This window comes from Brassica rapa, chromosome A02, assembly GCF_000309985.2.
Source record: "Brassica rapa cultivar Chiifu-401-42 chromosome A02, CAAS_Brap_v3.01, whole genome shotgun sequence".
Classification (NCBI taxonomy): Eukaryota; Viridiplantae; Streptophyta; class Magnoliopsida; order Brassicales; family Brassicaceae; genus Brassica; species Brassica rapa.
Window position 1 is genome coordinate 14,659,030 of NC_024796.2, and position 24,031 is coordinate 14,683,060.

Sequence of the window (24,031 nt, forward strand, 5' to 3'; positions counted from 1 at the left end):
TTCTTTTGAAAAACTATTTTGCCCGTGTACCCATAATTACTTGAGCCAGCCCTGCACCGCTAGAGACGTATGTTTATTATCTAGAGCTACTCATTAATTACGGGATATCTATACAAATACAAAACGAACTTATATACTTTAGTGTGCTACTTAAGAGAACCTCTAACGAGGATATTAGAACACCATTAGTGGTAGATTCTTCACCCAGTACCTTACAATTAAAAAAACTGAAAAAATCATAAAAGTATGGAAAAAAAAACAGAATTTGCAGGAAAAGAAAAAGAACGATTCTTCTTGCAGTGACATTTCTGAAGGGAAAAAAACTACTCCTTCTGTTTCCGAAAGAAGGATTTTCTAGAGTATTCATGTATTAAGAAAATAATTAATTTTTTATAATTGAATTTTTATTTATTTTACTATACATTTTCCAATAAATATCAACCAATAGTATTCAGTCAATTAAAATATTTTCAATTAATGTTTTTTAAAAGTATACAATTTTTCAACATTAACTACTAAAAGTACCTTAAATTTTTCAAAAATCTATCATTTTGGAACAAAAAATAAATCTATAAAGTCCTATTTTCAGGAACAGCTGGAGTATCAAACTAGGTGTTACCTTGTTAATGGTTCAAATTATTTTTATTTAATTTTTAGTTACATAATTTATTTATATTTTTGTAATATGTTGTTTGGTATTCTCGCGATGCTTTTAGAAAATAAAAGTTCTCAAAATTTTAATATTAAAAAAAACAAATCAAAAATCAAAAAAATCTAAATATAGAACTTTTAAAAATTTCTATAGAATTCCCATTTCCTTATGTATCTATTTTCATTGGTGCTATTTTTTATTTTATTTTTATTTTCATTTAAATTTTAATTATATAATAAAATAATAATAATTTTTTAATCTAAATACTCAACTTGAGAATTGCTCTTAGGCATTCGTTATCTTGTGTGTGAGTGACGGACTGACGGTATGGGTCATTTTGTATTGGCTTGCACCACTTTTCAGAGTTGTGATACATTGTCCACACTCCACAGTTATGATTATTTCATGCACGTCCCAGGTTTATTATTATGTGACGATACCTCGTAAAAGATAGTACATGAAACAGTATAAATCTACTTGCACTTAACAGCGCCTTTTTTTAATTTTCTTTTCCTTTTCAGAGCTGGAAAGTCGGTTTATATTCTTCTTTCTTAGGTCGGTTTCTATAATCAACCAAACCAACATTGTTTATAGAAATCATAGTGACAACTCACTTCTTACTTCCATGAGTACGACTGTACGAGTCCATGACGCGTAGACCAAGATACCCATAAATAACAAGTGAAGTTGAAAAAAAGATGAAAATATTACTTTCAACATAACATTGAAATTTTATAAATAAATAAAAACGATTTTAAGATTCGATGTTCAGGAATCCGTAGTTAGAAAGCCTTTTTTCAACAAAAAAGAAAGAATCCGTAGTTAGATTTATTTTCTTGATTAAGTATATATTTAACTAGAGATCAAAACAAACAAAATGATCACAATTGCATGAAGGTACATTATTTATTTTATATAAAAATTTATTCCATGATTTAAACTAGAAATAGTCTAAACAGTTATACAAAAATAAAATAACCAACGAAAATATCTTTTTATAAAAAGCTTTTGCAGTTTTAGCCAATAAATTTACGGTCATGTTTTGCATAAGAAGTTTGTAATAAATCTTGATTTTTTAAACTCCTTCAATTCAATTAAAAAGTTTGACCATTAATATTTTATTTTTAAAAATTAATGGGCGTGCTATTTTAATATATGATTTACAAAAAAAATATTTCCAAAATTTACATCTAATTTCCTCTACTAATTTGGCATTACGTGCCACCACGTAAGTTCAGTCCAAAAAAAAAATGACATAAAACTAACATAACATTACAAGAAAAAAAAGAAAGAAAAGCTAGGCCGTACGTGCCTCCAAATCCACCACTCCTTTATATTTTACGATAGGGGCTAATACAATATCTTATATCAGTGGAATCACTCACTATGATATCGATATATTGTTTAATTCATAAGAAAAAATAATCAAATTTGTTGAAAATATATAGGAAGTCGTAAACACATTCACCGTCGCATGATACAACAGTTTCGGTAGGAATAAATTATTTGTGGAACAGACAAGATTGTTTCTTTTTAATGGCGACAAGATAAGAGTTATCAATAAATATAGTAGTAAGAACTGTTCGATCTAAACATAATACTAGAATCTAAAGCCGTCAGAACACAGGCTTTCATTATTGTCCACTCGAATCCAAGTTTTGTAACTCAAATGTGACATCTCTCGTTTTCAGAAGTTGATGCTTATCCAACTTTGTCCCCTCCTACATGTTTAAATTATTTAGCATTTTCCTTTTTGGACATCCTCTAATATTATACCGAGCCAAATTACTTTTCAATCGGATTCTTATATAAAATCCATTTCGAAGATGTTTATATCTTACGTCGATGGAGTAAGAAATAAAAATAAGTATAACATATATATATATATATATATATATATATATAAGATAAACGAGAGATGGATCATATGTCACAGAAAAATGAGATTTTAAGAAATAAACCAATAATTATGAAATGAAAGAAGTATCATCGCTTACGACACAAAGCAGTATTGATCTGTCATAAGTCTAAAAAATATGATAAATTTATAATGTCGTAGGAAAAAGATGGAAGGCATCAAATGATAAATGGTAAATGATAAATGGGGGAGAAATGGACCAAACATGATAGATATATCAAAGAAAAAGTTGCTTTTGCTAAAATCCTCTTTCGTCAAAAAAAAATCCTCAATGAATATATGAAATGAATTAGTTATTAAATAATTAACAAGAAATTCCATGTGTCTTAACATTTAGACCAAAAAAAAAAAGAAACAAAAAATTCCATGTGACTTCCTTTAGCATTGGTGGAGGTTAATATATCTCTTCAGTCTCATTCTCTCTTTCACGTCGAAAAAATATTATAGAAGGCACTGCATAGTCTCTTATAGGGGTGGGCATTTTACCCGAAATCCGAAGTGGCACCCGAACCCGATCCGAAAAACCCGAACCGAAATCCGAACCGAAGTAGCAAAATATCCGTACGGGTATTGAATTAGGAGAGATTGGATATCCGAACCCGAACGGGTAATATCCGAACCCGAATGGATATCCGAAAATAACCGAACATATGATAATTAACCTTATATTTATAGTTTACATCTTTCATTTTATATAAAATATTTATATTGATACTACACATACTTTAAATTCATATGATATACATACAATTACGTAGAAGATGATTTGCTATTCGCTTAAAATGCATGTCAAACTTCTTATTTCAGCAATTAACAGAAAGTTACATCCAAAATTTAAAAACAATAACCAAATTAATGTCTTTTTAGTTTGAAAATGTTATGTCCAAATATATTAACCATGCAATCTATTATAAATAAAAAATAGTTAAGTGAAAAGTTATATATTTAAATACAAGAAATTTGAGAAATGAAAATTTTCATTTTTTTTTCTTCAAAATCTAAATATCCGAACCCGATCCGAAATAACCGAAACCGAACTTAAAATACCCGAACCCGACCCGAAGTACAGAAATACCCGAACGGGTTCTATACCTCTATACCGAAATACCCGAAAATCCGAAATACCCGATCCGAACCCGAACGGGTACCCGAACGCCCACCCCTAGTCTCTTATGTTACTCATGTGCACATAAAACATTTCCATGTGGATCTCCATGTATCAAAACCCTTTTTTCTATCTACACAAGCCATTAATTAATTATCGTTCAACACTAAAATATAAGGTTTTGAGTGACTCAAATAGAAACGTCTTAAAACGATTGAATCGAATATTTTTTAAAATAGACAGGTTCTGTATAGAAAAATCGGCGATTGAATATTGAAACGATATTGGTGTGATGGCATCCCTATAATTGAATGTGTATTTTGTAGGGACGGGTTTATACAAATGGAATGGAACTTAGGGAACATGTGAGAGAATTGAAGTGACAAATAAATGACTGATGAGCCATGTAAACCATATCGTGGAGTAGTTTTCAAGTGATGATATGTATACCAATATCCACATGCTTTAACCTTTTTCATATAACTTATCCTCTCTCGAATAATTGCTTCGTGACGCCATTCATGACCATGATATGACTGATAACCTACTTCGTCATTTTTGAAGAGGAAAAACAAAATATTTGAATCTGGCAGGCTACCATAGGCCCAAATTTAAATGTTGTATATGGTTTTTGAAGACTATAATGACTTGCGCCGATTGTATAGATATAGATGATATCTCATGGGCATAATGAAAAATGGGGTGAGAGAGGCTCGAACTCTCGACCTCAGGATCACTCAGTAGCTATGAGACCTACGCGCTAGCCAACTGCGCCACAACCCCCGGTGGTAAATTGTAGATTTTTAATTTAATAGATCATGTTTCTCATGCTTATTTTCATGGAAAATTGCACCCTATATACATGAAAAAACATAAATACACTAAACTAACCAAAATTCTCCCCTCTCTCTTACTTTCTCTTCTTATCTCTCTCTACTCTCTCTCCCAAAATCTATTTTTTTTTTTTTTGGTTATTTGGCAAATAAGCCCTATTTTCATTTCCCAAACTAAAAAAAGATGGTAAACCACTCTCCGGCGAGGGAATGTTAAATCACCGGTGGTCATGTATTAGTGATATCTGAATGTTGTCGGATTCGAACATACCCAACCACTAGTACATGTTCATTTTCCAAACTATCTATCCATATCTTTGTTTTTTTATTTTTATTTTGGGGATATCCCGGATCTATAAAAAAATCTAGACTAATTTTTGAAGGGAGGTACAGTCCACAGATATACCCTCTTTCCTGATATGCAAATTGACTCTTTATATCTTTGCTTTGCCATGTCAATTTATATATATATATATAACTGAAGCCAAAGAAACCTAATTAAAAAGATTGCCTTTATATAAAAAGTGTTCGTCTTCTTAATAACAAAATACATGCATAACAACGATGAATACTCGGTCTCTAGGAGTCTCCGTGATGAACATATATATACAGACGGTAACTATTCGTAGTGTTTGTTCTTTTATTTCTTGAATTTTCTTAGGTAATCTTTATATAGGTTTATAATGTTTCTTGTATTATGAATGAGAATACATCGTTGTTTATATATTACATCAAGAGAACCCTAATGAGTTATTAACAGAATATACGAGAATATATGATTGAGATACACGTATTGATGAGGTAGATATTAGTGTATCTCTATATGCCCCCTCAAGATGAGCGACCGGAGGAAAGCCCCATCTTGGATGAATGAACTTCGAGTAATGAGCGGGACACCGGTTTTGTCAATGCATCCGCGAGCTGATCTTTTGAAGAAACATGAGATACTCTTAGGAAACCAGACTGTACGAGCTCACGAATGAAATGATAGTCGAGGGCCACATGCTTCATACGCGAGTGAAACACGGGATTGTGACATAAGTAAGTGGCACCAACGTTGTCACAATAGATAACAGGTTGAGAGACTGTTTTGATGCCGAGTTCTCTCATCAAGGAGACAATCCATTGAAGTTCTGCAGCTGTGTCTGCGATACACCGATACTCAGCCTCCGTTGAGGATCTAGCTACTGTCTTTTGCTTCTTGGAAGACCACACTACAGGATTTGCACCAAGATAGACAATGTATGCACCTGTGGAAGTGTAATCATCTCTGTTACCTGCCCAATCAGAGTCTGAGAAGGCGTGAAGAGAGAGACTGTTGTTGCTGCGAAGGAAGATTCCTCTGTCCCGAGAGCCGGCTAGATAGCGTAGTACCCGTTTTGCTGCAAGCCAGTGAAGATCAGTAGGGCGATGCATGAACTGAGATAACTTATTCACAGCAAAGGCTATGTCGGGCCGAGTGAAATGCAGGTACTGAAGACTACCGACGACCATTCGATATTCAGAGCCGTCAACAAGAGCTGTACCAGACGTTAATTGCAGTCTATCAGTTGTGACCATTGGCGAGGAAGCTGGATTGGCTGTTGCCATGTTTACTCGATTCAACAGGTCGTTGATGTATTTTCTCTGAGTTAGTAGAAGTCCAGAGCTTGTGCGTTGAGCTTCTATGCCAAGGAAGTAGGATAGTGATCCGAGGTCTTTAAGCGAGAAGCGACGACTGAGATTAGTGATGAAGTTCTGGACATGAGAAGGATTGTTGCCTGTCACAATGATATCGTCTACGTATATTAATACATAGAGCGTTGTTCCATTGAGATGTAAGATGAACAGAGAAGCATCAGCAAGAGAGTTCTTGAAACCGAGTTGCAGAAGAAACGTGCGTAGTTCCAAGTACCAGACCCGCGGCGCTTGCTTAAGGCCATATATAGCTTTATGAAGTTTGCAGACATGAGTAGGTTTGTCTTTATCCACAAAGCCAGGAGGCTGCTCCATGTATACTTCGTCAGTAAGATTACCCTGTAGGAAGGCATTGTTGACATCTAACTGTCGCAAGGGCCAGTTCTTGGATACCGCCAGACCAAGAATAAGTAGAACCGTTGGTTGTTTTATCACAGGGCTGTATGTATCAAGAAAGTCGACTCCTGGTCGTTGATGATACCCCTTGGCAACTAGACGCGATTTCTTGCGTTCTATTGTTCCATCTGCTCTTCGTTTGATCCTATAGACCCACCTGCAGCCGACAAGATTTTGCTTGGGATCATAGGGAACGAGACTCCAAGTGTGATTCTTGACTTGGGAATCGAATTCTTCACTCATGGAACCACGCCAGAGTTTGTCTTTGAGAGCTTGATTGAGATTGGCAGGTTCATTCTCCGAAGGAAGGAGTGATTGCTTGTTTACCACGAAAGAGAACTTCTTAGAAGGTTTGAAGATTTGATTCTTTGCGCGGGTCGTCATTCTGTGTCTGTTGTCACCAGCGAGCGGTTGTTGAGCAGGTGAAGCATTTATTGGCTGCTGAGTTGTAGTAGCTGGTGTTGGTTCAGACAGCAACGCACCAGAACCAGACGTAGTACCCTGTTCTGCATTAGCATCACCAGAAAAAGCATTTGTAACTGACGTGTTAGTTTCAAGAACAGTAGAACTCATACCTGGGGGCACAGATGGAGACAGAGAAGACCGTGGCGGGACCGAGATTAAGGTGACTGGCGGGCACCAATTTGGGAATATGGGTTTGATTTTGGAAGGAGAAGAGGATAGAGTTTTGAAAGGGAATTCGGTTTCAACAAATTGAACGTGCCTAGAGACAAAGATTCTTGAAGAAGAAGGCTCTAAGCAGAGAAAAGCACTTTGATGCAGAGAGTACCCGAGAAAGATGCAAGGTTTGGATTTGGGTTCCAGCTTGTGGCGATTGTAGGGTTTGATCCAAGGGTAACAAAGGCAACCAAAGGTACGAAGCTTGAGGTAGTTAGGCTTGGATTGAAAGAGCTTCGCATAGGCTGAGGAGTGTCCAAGAGTTGGTGTGGGCTGGCGATTGATCAGGTAGACAGCAGTAGCCATTGCATACGTCCAGTACGAGGCTGAAATGGAAGCGTGAGAGAGTAGTGCTAAGCCTGTTTCAACTATATGTCGGTGGCGTCGTTCAGAGAACCCGTTGTGTTCGGGAGTATGGGGTGGAGTGGTAAGGTGAGAGACACCATTTGTGGAGAGGAAGTCGGCCAATGCAATGTATTCTCCTCCATTGTCTGAGTATAAGGAGATGAGCTTGTGTTGAAATCGTGTTTCTACAAGTGCTTTCCATCGTATGAAGATGCTCTTGACGTCAGATTTGCGACGTAATGGATAGAACCATATGTAGTGTGTGAACTGATCCACAAAAATTACATAGTATTTGAAGCCATCAACCGAGATGAGAGGTGATGTCCAGACATCAGAATAGACAGTTTCAAGTGGTTTGGTAGATGAGAGAGAGGAGTTTTGAGAGAAAGGAAGCTTATGGCTTTTGTTTATTGAGCAATCATCACAATGAAAGGAAGACAAATTGTTTGAATTGGAAAGCATAGATGAAGAAACAACAGATTTTAAAACTGAAATAGAGGGGTGTCCTAATCTTGAATGCCAGATGGATATAGGACACTTTATGGAAGTAGAAAAGGCTATGGGTTTGGGTGAATCTCGGCCTGGCCACACATATCCTCCATCTCTAGTTTTTCCCTTGATCATTTGTGCCCCCGTGTTGAGATCCTTGACCTGAAACATAGTGGGGAAAAATTCCACAGACACACTATTGTCAGTACAAAGCTTTTTAACTGAGAGTAAGTTTCGTGCAATGTCTGGAACATGTAAAACATTGTTTAATGACAGGGTACGAGAGTTAGAGTGAAGGAGAGATGAACCAGTGTTCTCAATCTCGAGACCAGTGCCGTTGCCAATTTGAACTTCTTCTCCTCCATTGTAAGGACTGTGGAGAGAGAGGTTCGCAAGATCAGACGTGAGGTGATGAGACGCCCCGGAGTCTAGAAGCCACGAGGATGTGTCTGCTGCATGCATCATGGCGTTGTAAGCTTGCGGAGTTTTCTGATAGTAACCTCTGTTCTGTCCTTGGAAGCCATTGTTTGTGTTTGAGGACTGAGAAACGAGGCGGAACATAGGACAATTCTTGACACTATGACCTTGAGTGCCACACGCTTGACACCTCCCTAAATACGGGCGAGAGTTCCTCGGTTCTCTGTTATTGTTGTTGTGACGCGAACCGTGATGATTCCCACCGTTGTTCTGACGCCAGTTGGTTGGCCTCTGCTGAGCGACATTGGCTGTGATCGGGAGTTGGGGTGATGAGCTTGTGGCAGCTGTGATAGCTAGCTCACGGTTGATGAGCTTCTCGTGGAGTTCAGCGAACGAGATGGGAGTATCACGACCGTGAATAGCCTCTATGATGGCTTTGTAGTCATCGTTGAGACCATCGAGCACGATGTCAGTGAGATCTTCTGGATCCATGGCACTCCCAAGTAGAGCAAGGCCATCGGCTTTGGCTCGGATCTGCTGCATGTATTCATCAATCGATTTGGTTCCCTTGGTGCTCTGTTTCAGTTGTTGTTTGAGTTGCTTGATGTGACCTCTTGTGGGTTTGGCATACGTCGAGGCAATGAGATTCCAAGCTTCGAGGGCGGAGGTGGCTGTTGCTATGAGAGGCTGATGAGCCGTCTCAATAGATCCCATGATGTTGCTGTAGAGGAGACTGTCTTGTCTCTGCCACAGAACGAAGTTGGGATTGGTTTCATCGCGACCGTCATTGGTGATGATCTTCGGTGGCGGGGTGGTGGTGGGATCGATGAATTTCAATAGATCATAACCACGCAGGAGTGATTTGATTTGAGCACTCCAGGTTATGTAGTTCATCGAAGTGAGCTTTGTCACGTTCACCATGTTAACGGAGACAAGCGTTGCTGTGGTATCAGCGTTGATAATCTCAGTGGCGTTGTGAGCCATGGAAAAGAGAGAAAGAGAGATTTGAGAAGAGTTTAGTTGAGGTCCTTGAAAAGGAGGCTCTGATACCATATAGGTTTATAATGTTTCTTGTATTATGAATGAGAATACATCGTTGTTTATATATTACATCAAGAGAACCCTAATGAGTTATTAACAGAATATACGAGAATATATGATTGAGATACACGTATTGATGAGGTAGATATTAGTGTATCTCTATACTTTATTCTCACCAAAACAACAAAACACACAAAGCAAAAGCAAAACTCTTGGGTAGCTCTCGGAAGCCGAGATTTCTTCATGAGTTAAAAATGAATGAAATTTCATCAATCATCATGCTATTGTATTTATCGTTCATGCACCTAACCGATCCTCAATGTTGTCTCAAACTTCGCAAACAAACAAATCTGTGTGCACTCTATATAAGTAAAAATAATTAAATAGGGATTTCGAGTTAAACCAAATATGTGAAGAAATAGAAAAGAAAAGGAGAGTGAATGATTGGAGAACAGTGAATAGAGGATGCATGTGAAATGAGTAGTCAATTTTTTCATTACATTGGTATGTGTGTCTCTCCACAATCTGTCAATTTGGTCGCCATGAAAGTTGATCCACCCTGCAGACATTTCTGCGGATATATATATATATATATATATATTTATTCTATAGAAAAAAATTGATTAATATTTTGGTTAGATCATTTTCAATCCAACTATAAAATATTATTTTGATATAATTTTCACACTAAACATCTTTGACACAACATTAAAAGTTATATTATTATAATGCAATACTATAACTTCACACCAAATTTGATGTAAAATATGGTATTGCACGTTACAAAATAGTATAATTTTTAATATTGAATTGAAAAATTTCAGTGTAAAAATCATAATAAATAGTGTATTGGAACTGATTTAGAGATAAAAAAAAAGAGAAAAAGACTAGGATAGCACCAAACTAAGTTTATCTTCCCAAAGTAGCATTCAAGGTTCAAAGTCACAAAAATATGTTTCATTAAAGAGGTAAATATATACTTATACCCCTTGGGTTAATTAATCCAAACCTTAGGGTTTAGAGTTAAGGGGTGGTGTTTTGGAATTAGGGGTTAAAATTTTATAAAAACAAAATACTAAAATAAAAAATAAAAATTTAAAAAACAGTTTCAAAAAGTATTTTTAAATTATAAAAAGAAAATTTGAAAAAAAAAATGAAAAAAAAAATTCGAAAAAAAAAATTATAAAAATTTCAAATCTGAAACATATAATCTGAAACTATAAAAAAAAATTCTTTTTTTCATTTTTTATTTTTATTTTATTTATTTTTGTTTGTTTATTTAATTTTAAACCAAGGGTATTAGAAATATTTTACCCTTTAATGAATGTCATTTTTGTGACTTTCTCCTTCTAGTGCTATTTTTGAGACATAAACTTCAAAGGTGCTATTATTGACAATTGCCCATAAATCAATGCATGTATATTTTAAGTTGTAATTTATAAAATTTGAGTTTCACTGCATGTACATTTCTCCATGCATTCGGCAGATAATATAAAGAAACAAATGGGCTCTTAGTTACGCAAAGCCCAATAATACCGCTCTAACCGTCACCCATAAGCACTTCATTAACCACCGTTTCAAAATTAACAAAAGACGAACCACACGGTGGCGCCGAAGCTTCTCCCGCCACGCGCCGCCACTCCATCACCTTCTCTCTTATCTCAACTCCTCCCGCTCCGTCCATCACCTCCCTAACCACCGCCTCCACTCTCTCCCTCTTCACTTCTCCCTCGATCTCCATCCCCAACCCCCACTCCTCGCAACAAAACTTCCGATTCGTCATCTGATCGGCGAAGAACGGCCAACATATCATCGGAGCACCGGCGAACACACTCTCCATCATCGAATTCCATCCGCAGTGAGTCAAAAACCCTCCGATCGCCGGATGCGAGAGTAACTTCTCTTGAGGACACCATCCCGTAACCACCATCCCTCGATCCGCCGTCTCCGATAGAAACTCCGCCGGGAGAGTCGATCGCACCACCCAGAGAAACTCCTTCCCGCTCATCGCTAAGCCCCACGCGAACTCTAACAGCTGCTCGCTCGTCAAAACCGTTATGCTCCCGAAGTTGACGTAGAGAACACTCTTCTTCTCCTTGGTGTCGAGCCAATCTAAAGATTCCGTGTCTTCTTCCCATAGATTCAATCTCAACCGTCCGATCTCGCTGTCCCGGTTAATTTCCCGGTCTTCCAAGATCGGTAACGGTCCGACCGGGTAGATCCGAGGGTGGAGAATCGATCGCAAGGATGATACGACGTCGTGTTCGAGGTTTTCGAAAGTGTTGATCATTATAGCGGAAGCGCGTTTGGATCTTTGGGTGACATGCATGATGAAATTAAGCATGAGATGTTGATGATCAGTTTTAATGATGAAGTCTGGAAAGTCCTTAAGCTGAATGGTGTTCATGGATGGTATCCAATCTATCTCCGTCTTCAAGTCACTTTCATCTAGTAGAATTTTGCATGTGTTTTAGATCATTTTAAGTGTATTTTTTTCTACTAATGCTATTATTGTTTATAAAAATTACAAATAAACTTCATTTCTTTTAATTTTATATGATATTATTAAACTTCAATATTTACTATATACAAATTATATTATATTACATAAAACCTGATAAATTTTAGCTTAACTATCAATATTGATTGACGCATTTTTATGAATGACTAATATTTGTTTACAAATATAATAGATTTTGATTGTTACACATTTTTATAAAATACACAATAAACAGTAGTATGAATTCTAATATATAAGTCATTTTTATTATAAAATATTAAAACATCAATCTGTTTATTTTAGTTATTAACAAAAACTGTTTTGATGAAAATATTATGGATCTGATTAGGTGGTGTTATAGCCTATGCTGTTTGATTTACAATTAGACGGTAGATATTTAAATTGTGTTTTTAATTCTTTTACTGTAGATTTATTTTTTTAAAAAAATACTCAAAGTATTTAAAAAAAACTGTAAACAATCATTTTCAATATTAATATATTTCATTTTCTAATTTTAGCTATTAATTTATTTTTAAAAAATATGATTACTTTTTAAAAAATTAAGTCCACAACTTTTACAACCCTTTCTAATAAATACCTATCTTACAATTAAAAAGTGAACTTTATTTAAAAAAATACTCATTACAACTTTATAGAAAAAGCTTTTATGAGATAATGTTTTATTCTTTTATTTTTTTGAAACTTGAAAATGTTATATTGTAAAATAGAGGTTCGAGGAAAACTAAGTATGAGCTAGAGATGTCAAGTTGACAAAAAAAGCTAGAGATGTCTTAAGAAAATTTTCAAAACAAAATGATATAAACCAAGTCGAGATGCAAGGTACCTTTTACAGGAATGATCCCTTTCTCCATGAGTTTTTGATAGTGGAGATACAACATAAGTGCTGTAGCACTGTTCGTCCAAAGCAGAACAACCGGAATCTCAAGCTTCTCCGCTGCGTCAATCGTGAAACTCATGGAAGCGTCAGAGACAATACAGCTAACCGGCGGTACATCAGAACCGGAGTTTAAACGGGTGAGGAGATCTTTGAATGGAGATAAACAGTTGTTCCTGGTGGAGTCTATAAGCTTAAGCATGTCCTGCTTAGCGTCGACGTCGGTCCAAGGAAGACCATCCGGGATAGTCTCGAAGCGAAAGGAGGCGAGACCGTCGAGAGCGTGAGGGCCACGTGATCGGAGGATGCGGCGGTGGTTGTAGTCGGTGTTGACAAAGGTGACGTGGAAGCCTCTGGCGTGAAGAAGCTTGGCTACTTTCAGCATGGGGTTGATGTGGCCTTGTGCTGGATAAGGTATGCAAACTGCATGTCGGTTCGGTAAGGGAGAAACAGCTTGTGGCTCCATTTTTATTGTTTTTTAGCTTGTTGTATAACTTGTTAAGAAGAGAAAGACACTTGTGATGGATGATACTAGACTGTGGAGTAGTCCTCGTTCTTATTATATAGTACAAAATCTTGTAATTTTATGTACATGATATTTATAAACAGCTGTTAACGTTTATTTCCATCTTCGAGGTTATTTTTAACTTCTGTAAAAGATATGCATTCATCGATTCATTTAGCACTTTGGACGTAGTTTAACCTGCTTAAGTAGGATGGATATCTTAAAAGATACTATTTTAACTGAATTACCCAGAGTATCTATATACGTCAGTGTCTACATACCACTGGATCCACGTAACTATTTCTCTTAATCCGTTTAGTCTTGTCTAACTGTGTAATTGGTTGGTTTGCAGGTGTTATTGTATATTACATGAAGAGAATGTGTTGGGTGCAATGTTCAGTATTGGGATGAACTTCGCACAGCTGAATCATGGGAACAGATTGAGCTCACTGTTTGGAGTCTTCTTAACTCCTACTGATGTTCTTACATTGAAGAATTCTTCTTACTTTATTGTTTTATAATTGATAGAAAACACAGTTTATAGTTTATACATACTTATGTGATTAATTAATTAATTAACTATGAGAACTAGTTTTTTTTTAGAATTTCAAGTGTTTGCTATTGGCTCTATGAATGGTTTGCATATAAGAAAATTTCATGAAGTTTAATTATACAAAACTTATTTTGTTGTAATCGTAAATTCGTAACTTATATTGTAAGTTATTCATATGATTACAACTTGCAAGATAAGCTCATGGATCACATCATTAACAAACGAACAAAAATACCTAAAATCAAGTAGAATTTCAGATAAGAATTAACAATTAAAAACAAAATTATTGGTGGTGGAGGTTGTGGAGCCGAAAGCGTTTCTCAAGCTAACAAACAAATTGTGTAAATTTATTATTTTGTGCCACTGAAAGTAACAATTTTCATGATCGCTTATACTTTGACCCTTGCGAAAAAATATTATTCTAAATTTGGATCTCATTTTCACATTGGTCGGTGGTGGTCCGGGTGGATTGTAATAAACTATGAGGCTAAGGTCAGATGTATTTGCTAACTCCTCCACCCCCCCCCCCCACCCCCCCACCCCCCCCCCCCCCAATTTTCTTACATTAATTTTATTTTAAAAGCTTACTTTCATAGTCAATTCTGATTACTTTTTGTTATACATTTTGGATTCTTCGGTAGAAAATACGAATAACAAAAGAAACAAAAGAGCAAGCAAATGGTATAATATACATGTATTCTTGTTGTTTGAAATTTTGTTTCTTACGTTTAGCAAAGGGTTTATTCAGAGTCGATAGTGCATGTTGGAAAACATTAAATTTGTGGACGTTGGTAAATCCACGGGATGAGCCGTTGGACATTAGACACAAACAAAACTATATGTTTAGAAAACATGCTTCACAATTATGTTCAAGTGTTGGGAGTATAATCTTCAACCTGCAATACATACCATACGAGAGACCGGCTAAACCCTAGCAAGTATCAAATGTCATGGCTTCAAGAGACGCCTTCACCGCTTAACCATGTCAACTTGTAAAGCATGCCTTCTTCCGAGACATGAAGCACGCATATACTATCAAAGAAATTATTGGGTTGGCCAAAGCTAGTAATATCATGTTTCACTAATAAACTAAGAAAAATAAAAAAACTAGCGAAGAAGTAAGATAAGAAAAAACATAATCATGGATCAGAATAATTGTGGTTGAATATAGTAAACAAAACCGTAAAGGGCAAAGACAAAACTTATTCTCTAGTAATCCCACCCCAAAAAAGTTTTCGTGTAAACTAATCAATAGAGACACGGTTGACTTAAATTTCGATTATCAAATAAACACTTCGGGTCAAATACAACATCATATATAATTAGGTAACAATATATCAAACAAATCTCGTAGACATCGCCTATAATAACGTTTCTATGATTTGGAGAATAGACAATAATATTCACATAACCGAAGTTTTAAATTTTCTAAAAGACATATTAGTACTAGTCACGATATTATATGTAACAAGTTGGAGAAGAAATAGTCCTTTGGATCCCCTGACATGCTCACAACACATGTGTGCCCTCTGAGCTGTCTTCGTTTTTGCTAAACCAACTTGCTTCCATTATTGTACTATTTCTATCAATCTAATAACTTTAAAATGGTAGATTTGTAATAGCCTAATACTATTTACAACTCTTGAAAACTAGACTTTAGACCCAACATATTTTAATTCAGTGTCGGGGAAATTTTGATTTTTCATGTACCAATAGTAGTAAAATTTCATTACCATTTATTTGTTAACTGACCAATTTTTAAAATAGTAATCCTTGAGAAATTTGGTACTAAAATCATCTTCAAAGTATTTGTTTATTTTTTCTCTAAAAAATATTAAATGCATAGCAGTACATATGTATAGATAAATACTCCATCCGTTCTATAAAAATTAAAATCCTAAAAGAGATGTTTCACAAAATTAAATTATTAATATTTTTTATAAATTTAATTTATTTAATAATAGAAAATTATAACATTTTAAAAAATTAATTGAGTTTATTGAATTATATTGAGTTATCAAAAAACAAATTGAGTTATCACTGGTTTAATTTTATTAAAGGTTTGATATTCACAGAAAATAATGTATTTATGATATAAAATTAATTAATTTTTTAAATATGTGTGAACAATTCAGAAAATTATCAAATACAGAAACGAATTAAAAAAATCTTACCATTTCAAGGTTTATTTTTAATTTATTAAAAAAAAAGAGGATAAAAACAGGCCAGAAGATACTTTGCCCTTTATAAAGCAAAAGAACCCAACGGCCCATATTCACCACTGCTTCCAACATTCACTCGTCTCCTCTAAAACTCATTCATCGCCTCATTAAAAACACACATTTCATTTTCATTCATCCTCTCGCTTCTGACCTGACCTGACCTAAATCATCATCATCGAAAATGGTTTCCGCGCGTGAGGAGTTCGTGTACATGGCCAAGCTCGCCGAGCAAGCCGAGCGCTACGAGGAGATGGTGGAGTTCATGGAGAAAGTGTCCGCCTCCGTCGACGGCGACGAGCTCACCGTCGAGGAGCGTAACCTCCTCTCCGTCGCCTACAAGAACGTGATCGGCGCGCGGCGCGCCTCGTGGCGCATCATATCGTCGATCGAGCAGAAGGAGGAGAGCCGCGGCAACGACGACCACGTGGCGGCGATCCGCGATTACAGGGGGAAGATCGAGACGGAGCTCACGGGGATCTGCGAGGGGATACTGAAGCTGCTGGACTCGAGGCTGGTCCCCGCCGCAGCGTCGGGGGACTCGAAGGTGTTTTATCTGAAGATGAAGGGGGATTACCATAGGTACTTGGCTGAGTTTAAGACCGGTCAAGAGAGGAAAGACGCCGCTGAGAATACTCTCTCCGCTTACAAATCTGCTCAGGTTTTCTCTCATCTAATCTGCTTCGTGGATTAGATTCGATTGTTTTAGGAATTTGCATCTTCTAGAATGATTGAGTTGGCTATGAACAAGATTAGCGCGGATTTGAACCGAACCAAACCAAGCCAAACCAATTTTTTTGGTTTTTTGGTTTAGAGTTCCGGTTAAGTTCGGCAAATTTTTTTTATCGGTTAGTTCAGTTATTGAAAAGTTAATCTAAACCAAATTATATCGATTTTAATTAAATTTTGAAAAAAAATAATTAAAATTTGATCCAAACTAATTAAAATTTCTACTAAAACTAACTGAAATAACCAAAATTATTGGAGCTTTTAGTCAAATTTAAACCAAATATCTAATTGAATTAACTGAAAATCGAATCGCTTGAACCGAACCAAGGCCAAAACAAGATCTCTGAGCTTGCCTTTGTTTATATGTGACTCTCTCTCTCGTGACAGGATATTGCGAATGCAGAGCTCGCTCCAACTCACCCAATCCGTCTAGGTCTGGCATTGAACTTCTCTGTGTTCTACTACGAGATCTTAAACTCTCCTGATCGTGCCTGCAGCCTCGCTAAACAGGTACTTGCCTTCGCTCAATATCATAGCAACTCATCATCATAAACACTTTGCTAAAGACATAATCTTCGTTGTGGTTGTTGAATTGCTATCATCAAGGCCTTTGATGACGCGATTGCGGAGTTGGACACTCTAGGTGAAGAGTCGTACAAAGACAGCACCTTGATCATGCAGCTTCTCCGTGACAACCTCACTCTCTGGACATCCGACATGCAGGTAAGAATCCTTTGAAAGTTTTCTTCTATTATTGCAATTTCTTGTGCTAAAGTCTTATGTTTTGGTGGATTGTATTTATCAGGATGATGCTGCGGATGAGGAGATCAAGGAAGAGTCGGCTCCAAAGCCAGCTGAGGAACAGCAGTAATCAAATCTTTTTGACTGAACTGCTGTTTTCTAGGGGTTTGGAACTTTTATTCATTCATCGTAATCCCTAGCAAGTTGGACCATCAGTCATCATCTTTTATCTCTTTGCCTGATTTTCTCCTTTTTTATTTGTTGTTGTTCTATCTTTTTTTTTTTGTCTTCTGGGATATGTCTATTTCAATGTCTGCAATCGAACCTTGCTTTGTGTGTTTCTATTCAATTTGAAAGGCTCTGTCCTTATCTTGTTCTCAAATTTAAAAAATGGGACTTGTTTATTTGACGGTGTCAAGCGAATTACTTTACCAATTAAAGGGGTCTGAAATCAATTATCCATTTTGATTAAATGAAAAGAATTTTAGAATAAGTATAGAAACACTCGTTATTGGTTTTACATGAAAGAAAAAATAAAGCGAAACGCTCACGATTTCGTCAGGGTTGAAGTTTCAACGGAAAATGAAAGCACCAGTGCAGAAAAAATCAACCAAAGGAACAGCGAAGTGATTGGTATAGCTAGATATCCAATCAATACATTTACTTTACTAAGAAGGAATCAATCAAAGCATTAGTCTGTCTTTGTTCCCTATGCAATTTGATCTAGTAAAGAAGAAGAAGAGATGATCAAGAAAAGTGTAATCCTTTCTTTTCCTTCTGTTTTTCTAACATGAACATAACAAAGTAATTTGTGAGGTTTAAAAAAAAAACAAATCATCATCCACCCCTAATGATGTACAAAAAGAACAAAGGGAATTTCATCCTGACGATCAAAACGACGACGTATTAAAAATTCGGACCGACAAGGAGTTTGCATCTCTGATCAGATCAGTGACCTTTAAATTTAGGGCTAGGAAGCGGCACCGTCGTCGGAGATCCAGGAAACCTTAACTGACTTGACGATGGCGATAACAGTAAGCTCGGCGAGAGTAATCCGTAAGGTGATTTCGGCGAGCTTAAACATCCAAACGACTGCTGCGCCGGAGCCGACTGAGGATGGGGAGGGCGGCTGTTGATTTCCGGCGGCGGAGCGTTTTCCTGTTGCTGTTGTTGATACCATCGAGGCGAGACCAAAGGAGCTAACGGCGATGGTCCAGACAACATCGAGTTCTGAAGGTACCGCATGTAGGAGGAGACCGGAGATTCCGCCGCCGCGTGAACCGGAGGAAGCGGAGGGAGAGGAGAAAGCGGCGCTGTCGGTCTCGGGACAAACCCCCCGCTCCAGTTACGATGAGCGTCGTTTAGCAAGCCAGGAGGGCGGTTGATAACGTGAGCTAAAGGAGGAGGACGGATCCTGTGTAGACGCGAACTCTGCTGAGGCCTAGGGTGGTGAATCGGCGGAGGAGCAGAGATCCGTTCGTGCGCAGGCGAGCCGGTGAGTTTCTGAACAACGTCTCTGAAATCGCTCTTGCTGATGTTGTAAACAGGAGGCTGGTGCTGGTGGAGGTTCCCGTGGTTAATTGGCGGTTGCTGCGGAGGAGGAGGAAGCGGTTGGTGACTAGTTTCTTGATTCACGGCGGCGGAGACGGACGAGGAGGAGGAGGCTACTGTTGGTTTTGATATCTTATGAGAAAGCTTATTGAGTTGTCTCAGGTAATGATGATCTCTGTTCCCTCCTGTATTGTTGTTACCAGTACTACTCGTTGCGGTGGCTGATACGGCGGAAGAGTCGCGGGAGGAGTTGCAGCTCTTATCCATCTTATAACAAAATCGAGTTCGTCTCTCTATTATAAGCTTCGGTTTTGTTTTTTTTCTCTTCCAGATTTGGTAGAGAGATATAATGGAGAAGACAAAGGAAATGAAATTGTTTTTTTTTTCTGATTGAAAGATATTTATAACAAGAAGAAAACAAAATGGTTTTAAATTGTAATAATTAGGCTTTAATTGGATTTTTCTAGAATAAGATGAAAATGAAATTATTTGTCTTTTGTATATGGATTTTCTCAATTGAAGTTTTAAAATTTATATATTCTACTCTGGATCAATTGTAATTGTATTTAGTTTTGTCTGCATTTAAGTTAGTTGTAACTGTTTATGGAAAAGCAAAAACAAATGTTGTGATTATGATATTCTTGATTATTTGGCAAATGTCATTCATATTTTTTTTTTCTAATAGAACGGTGTAACTCAAGCATCTAGCTACCTAGTGTGAATTCAAACAAAAGTCACTAAACATTTTGACTCGTGATATTAAATAAAATATGGAATATATCAAATGTTATTTATTTTTTTGTATAGTTAACAAATAATAAATTATATGTAGAATTAACAAATAATCTTATCCGATACAAAATAAATAGTGTCGAATACTCATTGAGAAATATTGATTTCAAATGTGATACAGCATAATTGTTACTAGATTTTAGTTAGTTAATTTCACCTAAATAAATCCAGTTATACGTCAGAGGAATCTGTAACTTCTGGAGTCATTTTACCCCAAATAAATTCGTATTTTCAAAAGAATATCAGTCTATTCAAATAAGTGAAATAAAAGAATAATACAAATGTCTTGGGTTAACGGTTCGGGTTATTCAACGGCCCATTTTGGTCAAAAGCCTCTAAAGTATTACCGAAAACGACAATCATACGGCCTTTAATCATGAGCTGTTTATTATCTACTTCTCACTCCACAGCAATCCCCCCATCCAAGTCGGCAATACGACTTATCCAACGGCTGTAAGCACGAAACAGACAGCTATCACGTGACTTTTAGCCATTTTTTGTTTTTTTTCAGTCTGCCTATAAATTAGTTACACTGTTAATATCTTATTAAGGCATAATTATTAAGATTTCTCAGTTGAGTCTTTAAAAGTGTGAATACACATTTTTTTTTATACTTAAATTTATGAATCTCTTGCAAGCTTGAAATTTCAAAGCTTTTATTGGAGATTGGTTCGGCAAATATCTTTTTGGGATCATGAATGTTTGAAATGTTTTGTTTTGTTTTGTTAAAATCCTAAAATAAAGCATGATGAGTTTAGTTATTCTTGCAAAGATAAAGCCTGGGGTTGATAGCTAACTCGTATGCATTTGTCACCTGAAACGTATCATTCAATAATTTAAATTTAATTAGTTTTAATTGGAAACGTTATATAGAAACATTAATTTTATATTTTTTCTGTTTCGTATTAAGTATCATTTTACTTTTAAAATTTTATTTTATTATAAGTGTCATTTTACCAATGTTTTTAGAATCGGATCGGACCTGCCGGCCGGACCGGTCCAACCGTGAATTGGTTAGTAAAACGAGTCTGGTTTTAATAAAAAAAACTTGACTTAAATTAAACCGTCAAAAGCAGTAAAAAAAACGGCAAAATCGGTACTTCGGGTCAATAGAAAAACCTTGTTCAACCAAATACTGAACATAAATTAATCAATTTAGATGCACAAATGGTAACTTTTTATTTGATTCCCGATTTTTAATTTTACCTTTATAAACCTAAATAGTTTCTTTCCTTTTATTTAATTTTCTTTTCACATGTGTTTCCTTTTCATTACACATACATATAGTGAAACCTCTATAAATTAATAATATTGAAATTACACCAAAACTATAATTTTTTATTAATTCATAGAGATATCAATTTATCGATATACTAATTGAACCAAAAACTCGATTTGAGACTATAAAATTATATTATTTTATAGAGATTTTAGTGTATATTAATTTATAAAGTATTAATTTAAAGAGATTATATAAACATTCCGTGTTATATATTTAGTACTCGTACACGTTGATTTAGTATTAGTATGCATTGTTTATATTTTTTTAACTTTAACTAGTTATATAAACAATAGTGGTCACAATTACTTTAAATATTTCTCAGGGTATTTTCACTTTTGTCACATTGTTACATATATACATATATTTAAAATATATATTAAATGAACCCGGTTGAACCGGTTGGAGCAATTTGACCAGTCATCCAGTAACAATGCCGAGTCCGTGACCGGTCCGGTTCTTAAAACATTGCATTTTACATTTCCAATGCAAATATTACATAATTTTCTTACTCTTTCCGTATCACTTTAAGTGGTTTTTAAGGTTTTTGCACATCGATTAAAAAAAATACAAACTTTTATACAATTTATCTTGGTTACATAAAAAAATCATTATATGAAATTAATTAAACCAATACAAAATTCAGTATTTGCAATTAGTCACAAAGTTCAAACGGTAATAAATTCAATCTAGAATAATGACAACATCAATTATTTTGAAACAGTTTTTTTTCTTTAAATACCACTTAAAGTGATATGGAGAGAGTATTGTTTATCATTTTTAATTCATTAATTAATATAAATAAAAAGTTATATTAAATAGAAAAAATAGATAATTAACAGTTTTTTAATTCGTGTGTGTATTACTCTCTCAGTTTCATAATAAGTGTCACTTTACTTATTTTGTTTCAAAATAAGTATATTTTACAATTTCAATGTAAATTTATACTTATTTTTTATCCTTTTGAATAACCAATAAATTTTTATTTAAAGCATTTTCATTTAATTAATTGTACACTAAATAGAGATATATTAGTCTATTACTCTCTCCGTTTCAAATTATTTGTTGTTCTAGAGAAAAAATTTCGTCACAAAATAAGTGGTCGTTTTAAAGTTTCAAGATATAATTTATTAATATTAATCCCCTATTAATTTTCTTATTGGTTAAAATATGATTAGGTGTATAGGTATGATGTTTTTCTAGTAAAAATATACAAAATTAAATGTTTTTTTAATATATGTGTACAAACCTAAAATGACAATAAAATCGAACGGTAGGAAATATACAATTTTCATATTTTTCGTGAAAAATGTCAAAATGACAATGAAACATAAAGCGTATGAAACTGAAAAACATTTGCGACTAGTTACGTAATTTCAGTAAATACTATGCTAAGTTCTACATTACCGAGGTGTTTGGTAGTGACTAGTAAGCCATATCCATCTCTTAATTTTAAAATGACATTTCCTATATATTATTTGAGAAGTATTGCAACATTTTTTTGTACCCACATGTCATCACTAGAATGATTTTTAGAATCCTTAGAAAAATAGGTTGGTCCATCTAAATATATAATAAGCTTTTTATTAAACCACAATAAATACATTATTAATGTGCTTCATTATTTTCTTAAATAAAATTACGAAATTGCCTAATGTGGCTAAAATATTTATATGACAATTAATTATTTTGAATAATAAAGATTTAATAAAAATAAGTGTGTATTATAATTATATTTATTTAATTTTAAGCTATTAAAATAAATTAAACAATCATAGTAACCATATAATAAAAATTAAAAAAATTATTTATATATTATATTTTGAATTTTTTAAAATGAGTATAAATTACTAAAATTGTTAAAAGTTTCACATTCAAATTTTGTGATCTGTGATTTAAAACTTTTGTTATGCATGATACAAATAATTAAAAAATTATATAAGTTGAAAGTTTCATTTAATAAGTATCAAAAATAAAAGATATATAAATATATGTATCATTTTAAATTAAACTATATGCCATATAAAAATACATAAATATCTTAATTTTGAAATTTACTTTGAACATTTTTTTGATAAAAAATTTGAAAAAATATGGACATCTTAATTTTTTAAAATATTATAAATTACTTAAACCATTAATCCCACAGGGAAAATTTTGTTATCACTAATTTAGACTTTTTGCTATAACAGATACAAATACAAATGATAAAAATATGAGCAAAAAGCATCATCTAATAAATAGTTATATTAAAATATACCATATATATGTTACTATCATTTAAATTTAATTATATTTCATATCAAATAGAAAAAATATTTGTTCGATTTATAAAATTTATTTATATGTTCGCACCAATTTAAATATATAAGTAGTAGATAATGACTTTTTAATTATTCAATATATATTTATTATTTCATAATATGTTATAAACATATAACATATAAAATAATTTATATATATAATGTTCATTCCGTGCAAGATGCGGGTTTTAACCTAGTATGGTAGTATAATACATGGATTATGATACTTTGTTTTGGATATCTTTAGATTGTATGAGTTTGACCAGATCAATCCCGTTTATCATTTATAATATTTGGTTACATCTTTCTTTAAAATCAACTTGTCGGGTTCTGTAGAATATATGGTTTTTTAACAAAAGAAAAAGTCTACTTGTTTCGTGTTACGCAAACATTTGACGGCAAAAAAATATACA

At 34.6% G+C, this 24,031-nt stretch overlaps 3 protein-coding genes across 3 annotated transcripts; 1 reads left to right on the plus strand and 2 right to left on the minus strand.

The window, feature by feature from the left end:
* Positions 1-10,948: 10,948 nt before the first annotated feature.
* LOC103853121 (UDP-glycosyltransferase 85A4) lies at positions 10,949-14,165 on the minus strand. Its single transcript, XM_009130041.3, has 2 exons — positions 12,896-14,165; positions 10,949-11,999 (listed from the first exon to the last, which is right to left on the minus strand). The coding sequence occupies exons 1-2, from the start codon at positions 13,410-13,412 to the stop codon at positions 11,092-11,094; spliced, it is 1,425 nt and encodes a 474-aa protein (XP_009128289.1). The 5' UTR covers positions 13,413-14,165; the 3' UTR covers positions 10,949-11,091.
* Positions 14,166-16,271: 2,106 nt separating this feature from the next.
* LOC103853122 (14-3-3-like protein GF14 omega) lies at positions 16,272-18,075 on the plus strand. Its single transcript, XM_009130042.3, has 4 exons — positions 16,272-16,884; positions 17,340-17,462; positions 17,559-17,675; positions 17,758-18,075. The coding sequence occupies exons 1-4, from the start codon at positions 16,408-16,410 to the stop codon at positions 17,821-17,823; spliced, it is 783 nt and encodes a 260-aa protein (XP_009128290.1). The 5' UTR covers positions 16,272-16,407; the 3' UTR covers positions 17,824-18,075.
* A 362-nt stretch (positions 18,076-18,437) lies between these two features.
* On the minus strand, positions 18,438-22,918 carry LOC103853123 (VQ motif-containing protein 9-like). Its single transcript, XM_033284156.1, has one exon. The coding sequence runs from the start codon at positions 19,509-19,511 to the stop codon at positions 18,642-18,644; it is 870 nt and encodes a 289-aa protein (XP_033140047.1). The 5' UTR covers positions 19,512-22,918; the 3' UTR covers positions 18,438-18,641.
* Between the last annotated feature and the right edge of the window lie 1,113 nt (positions 22,919-24,031).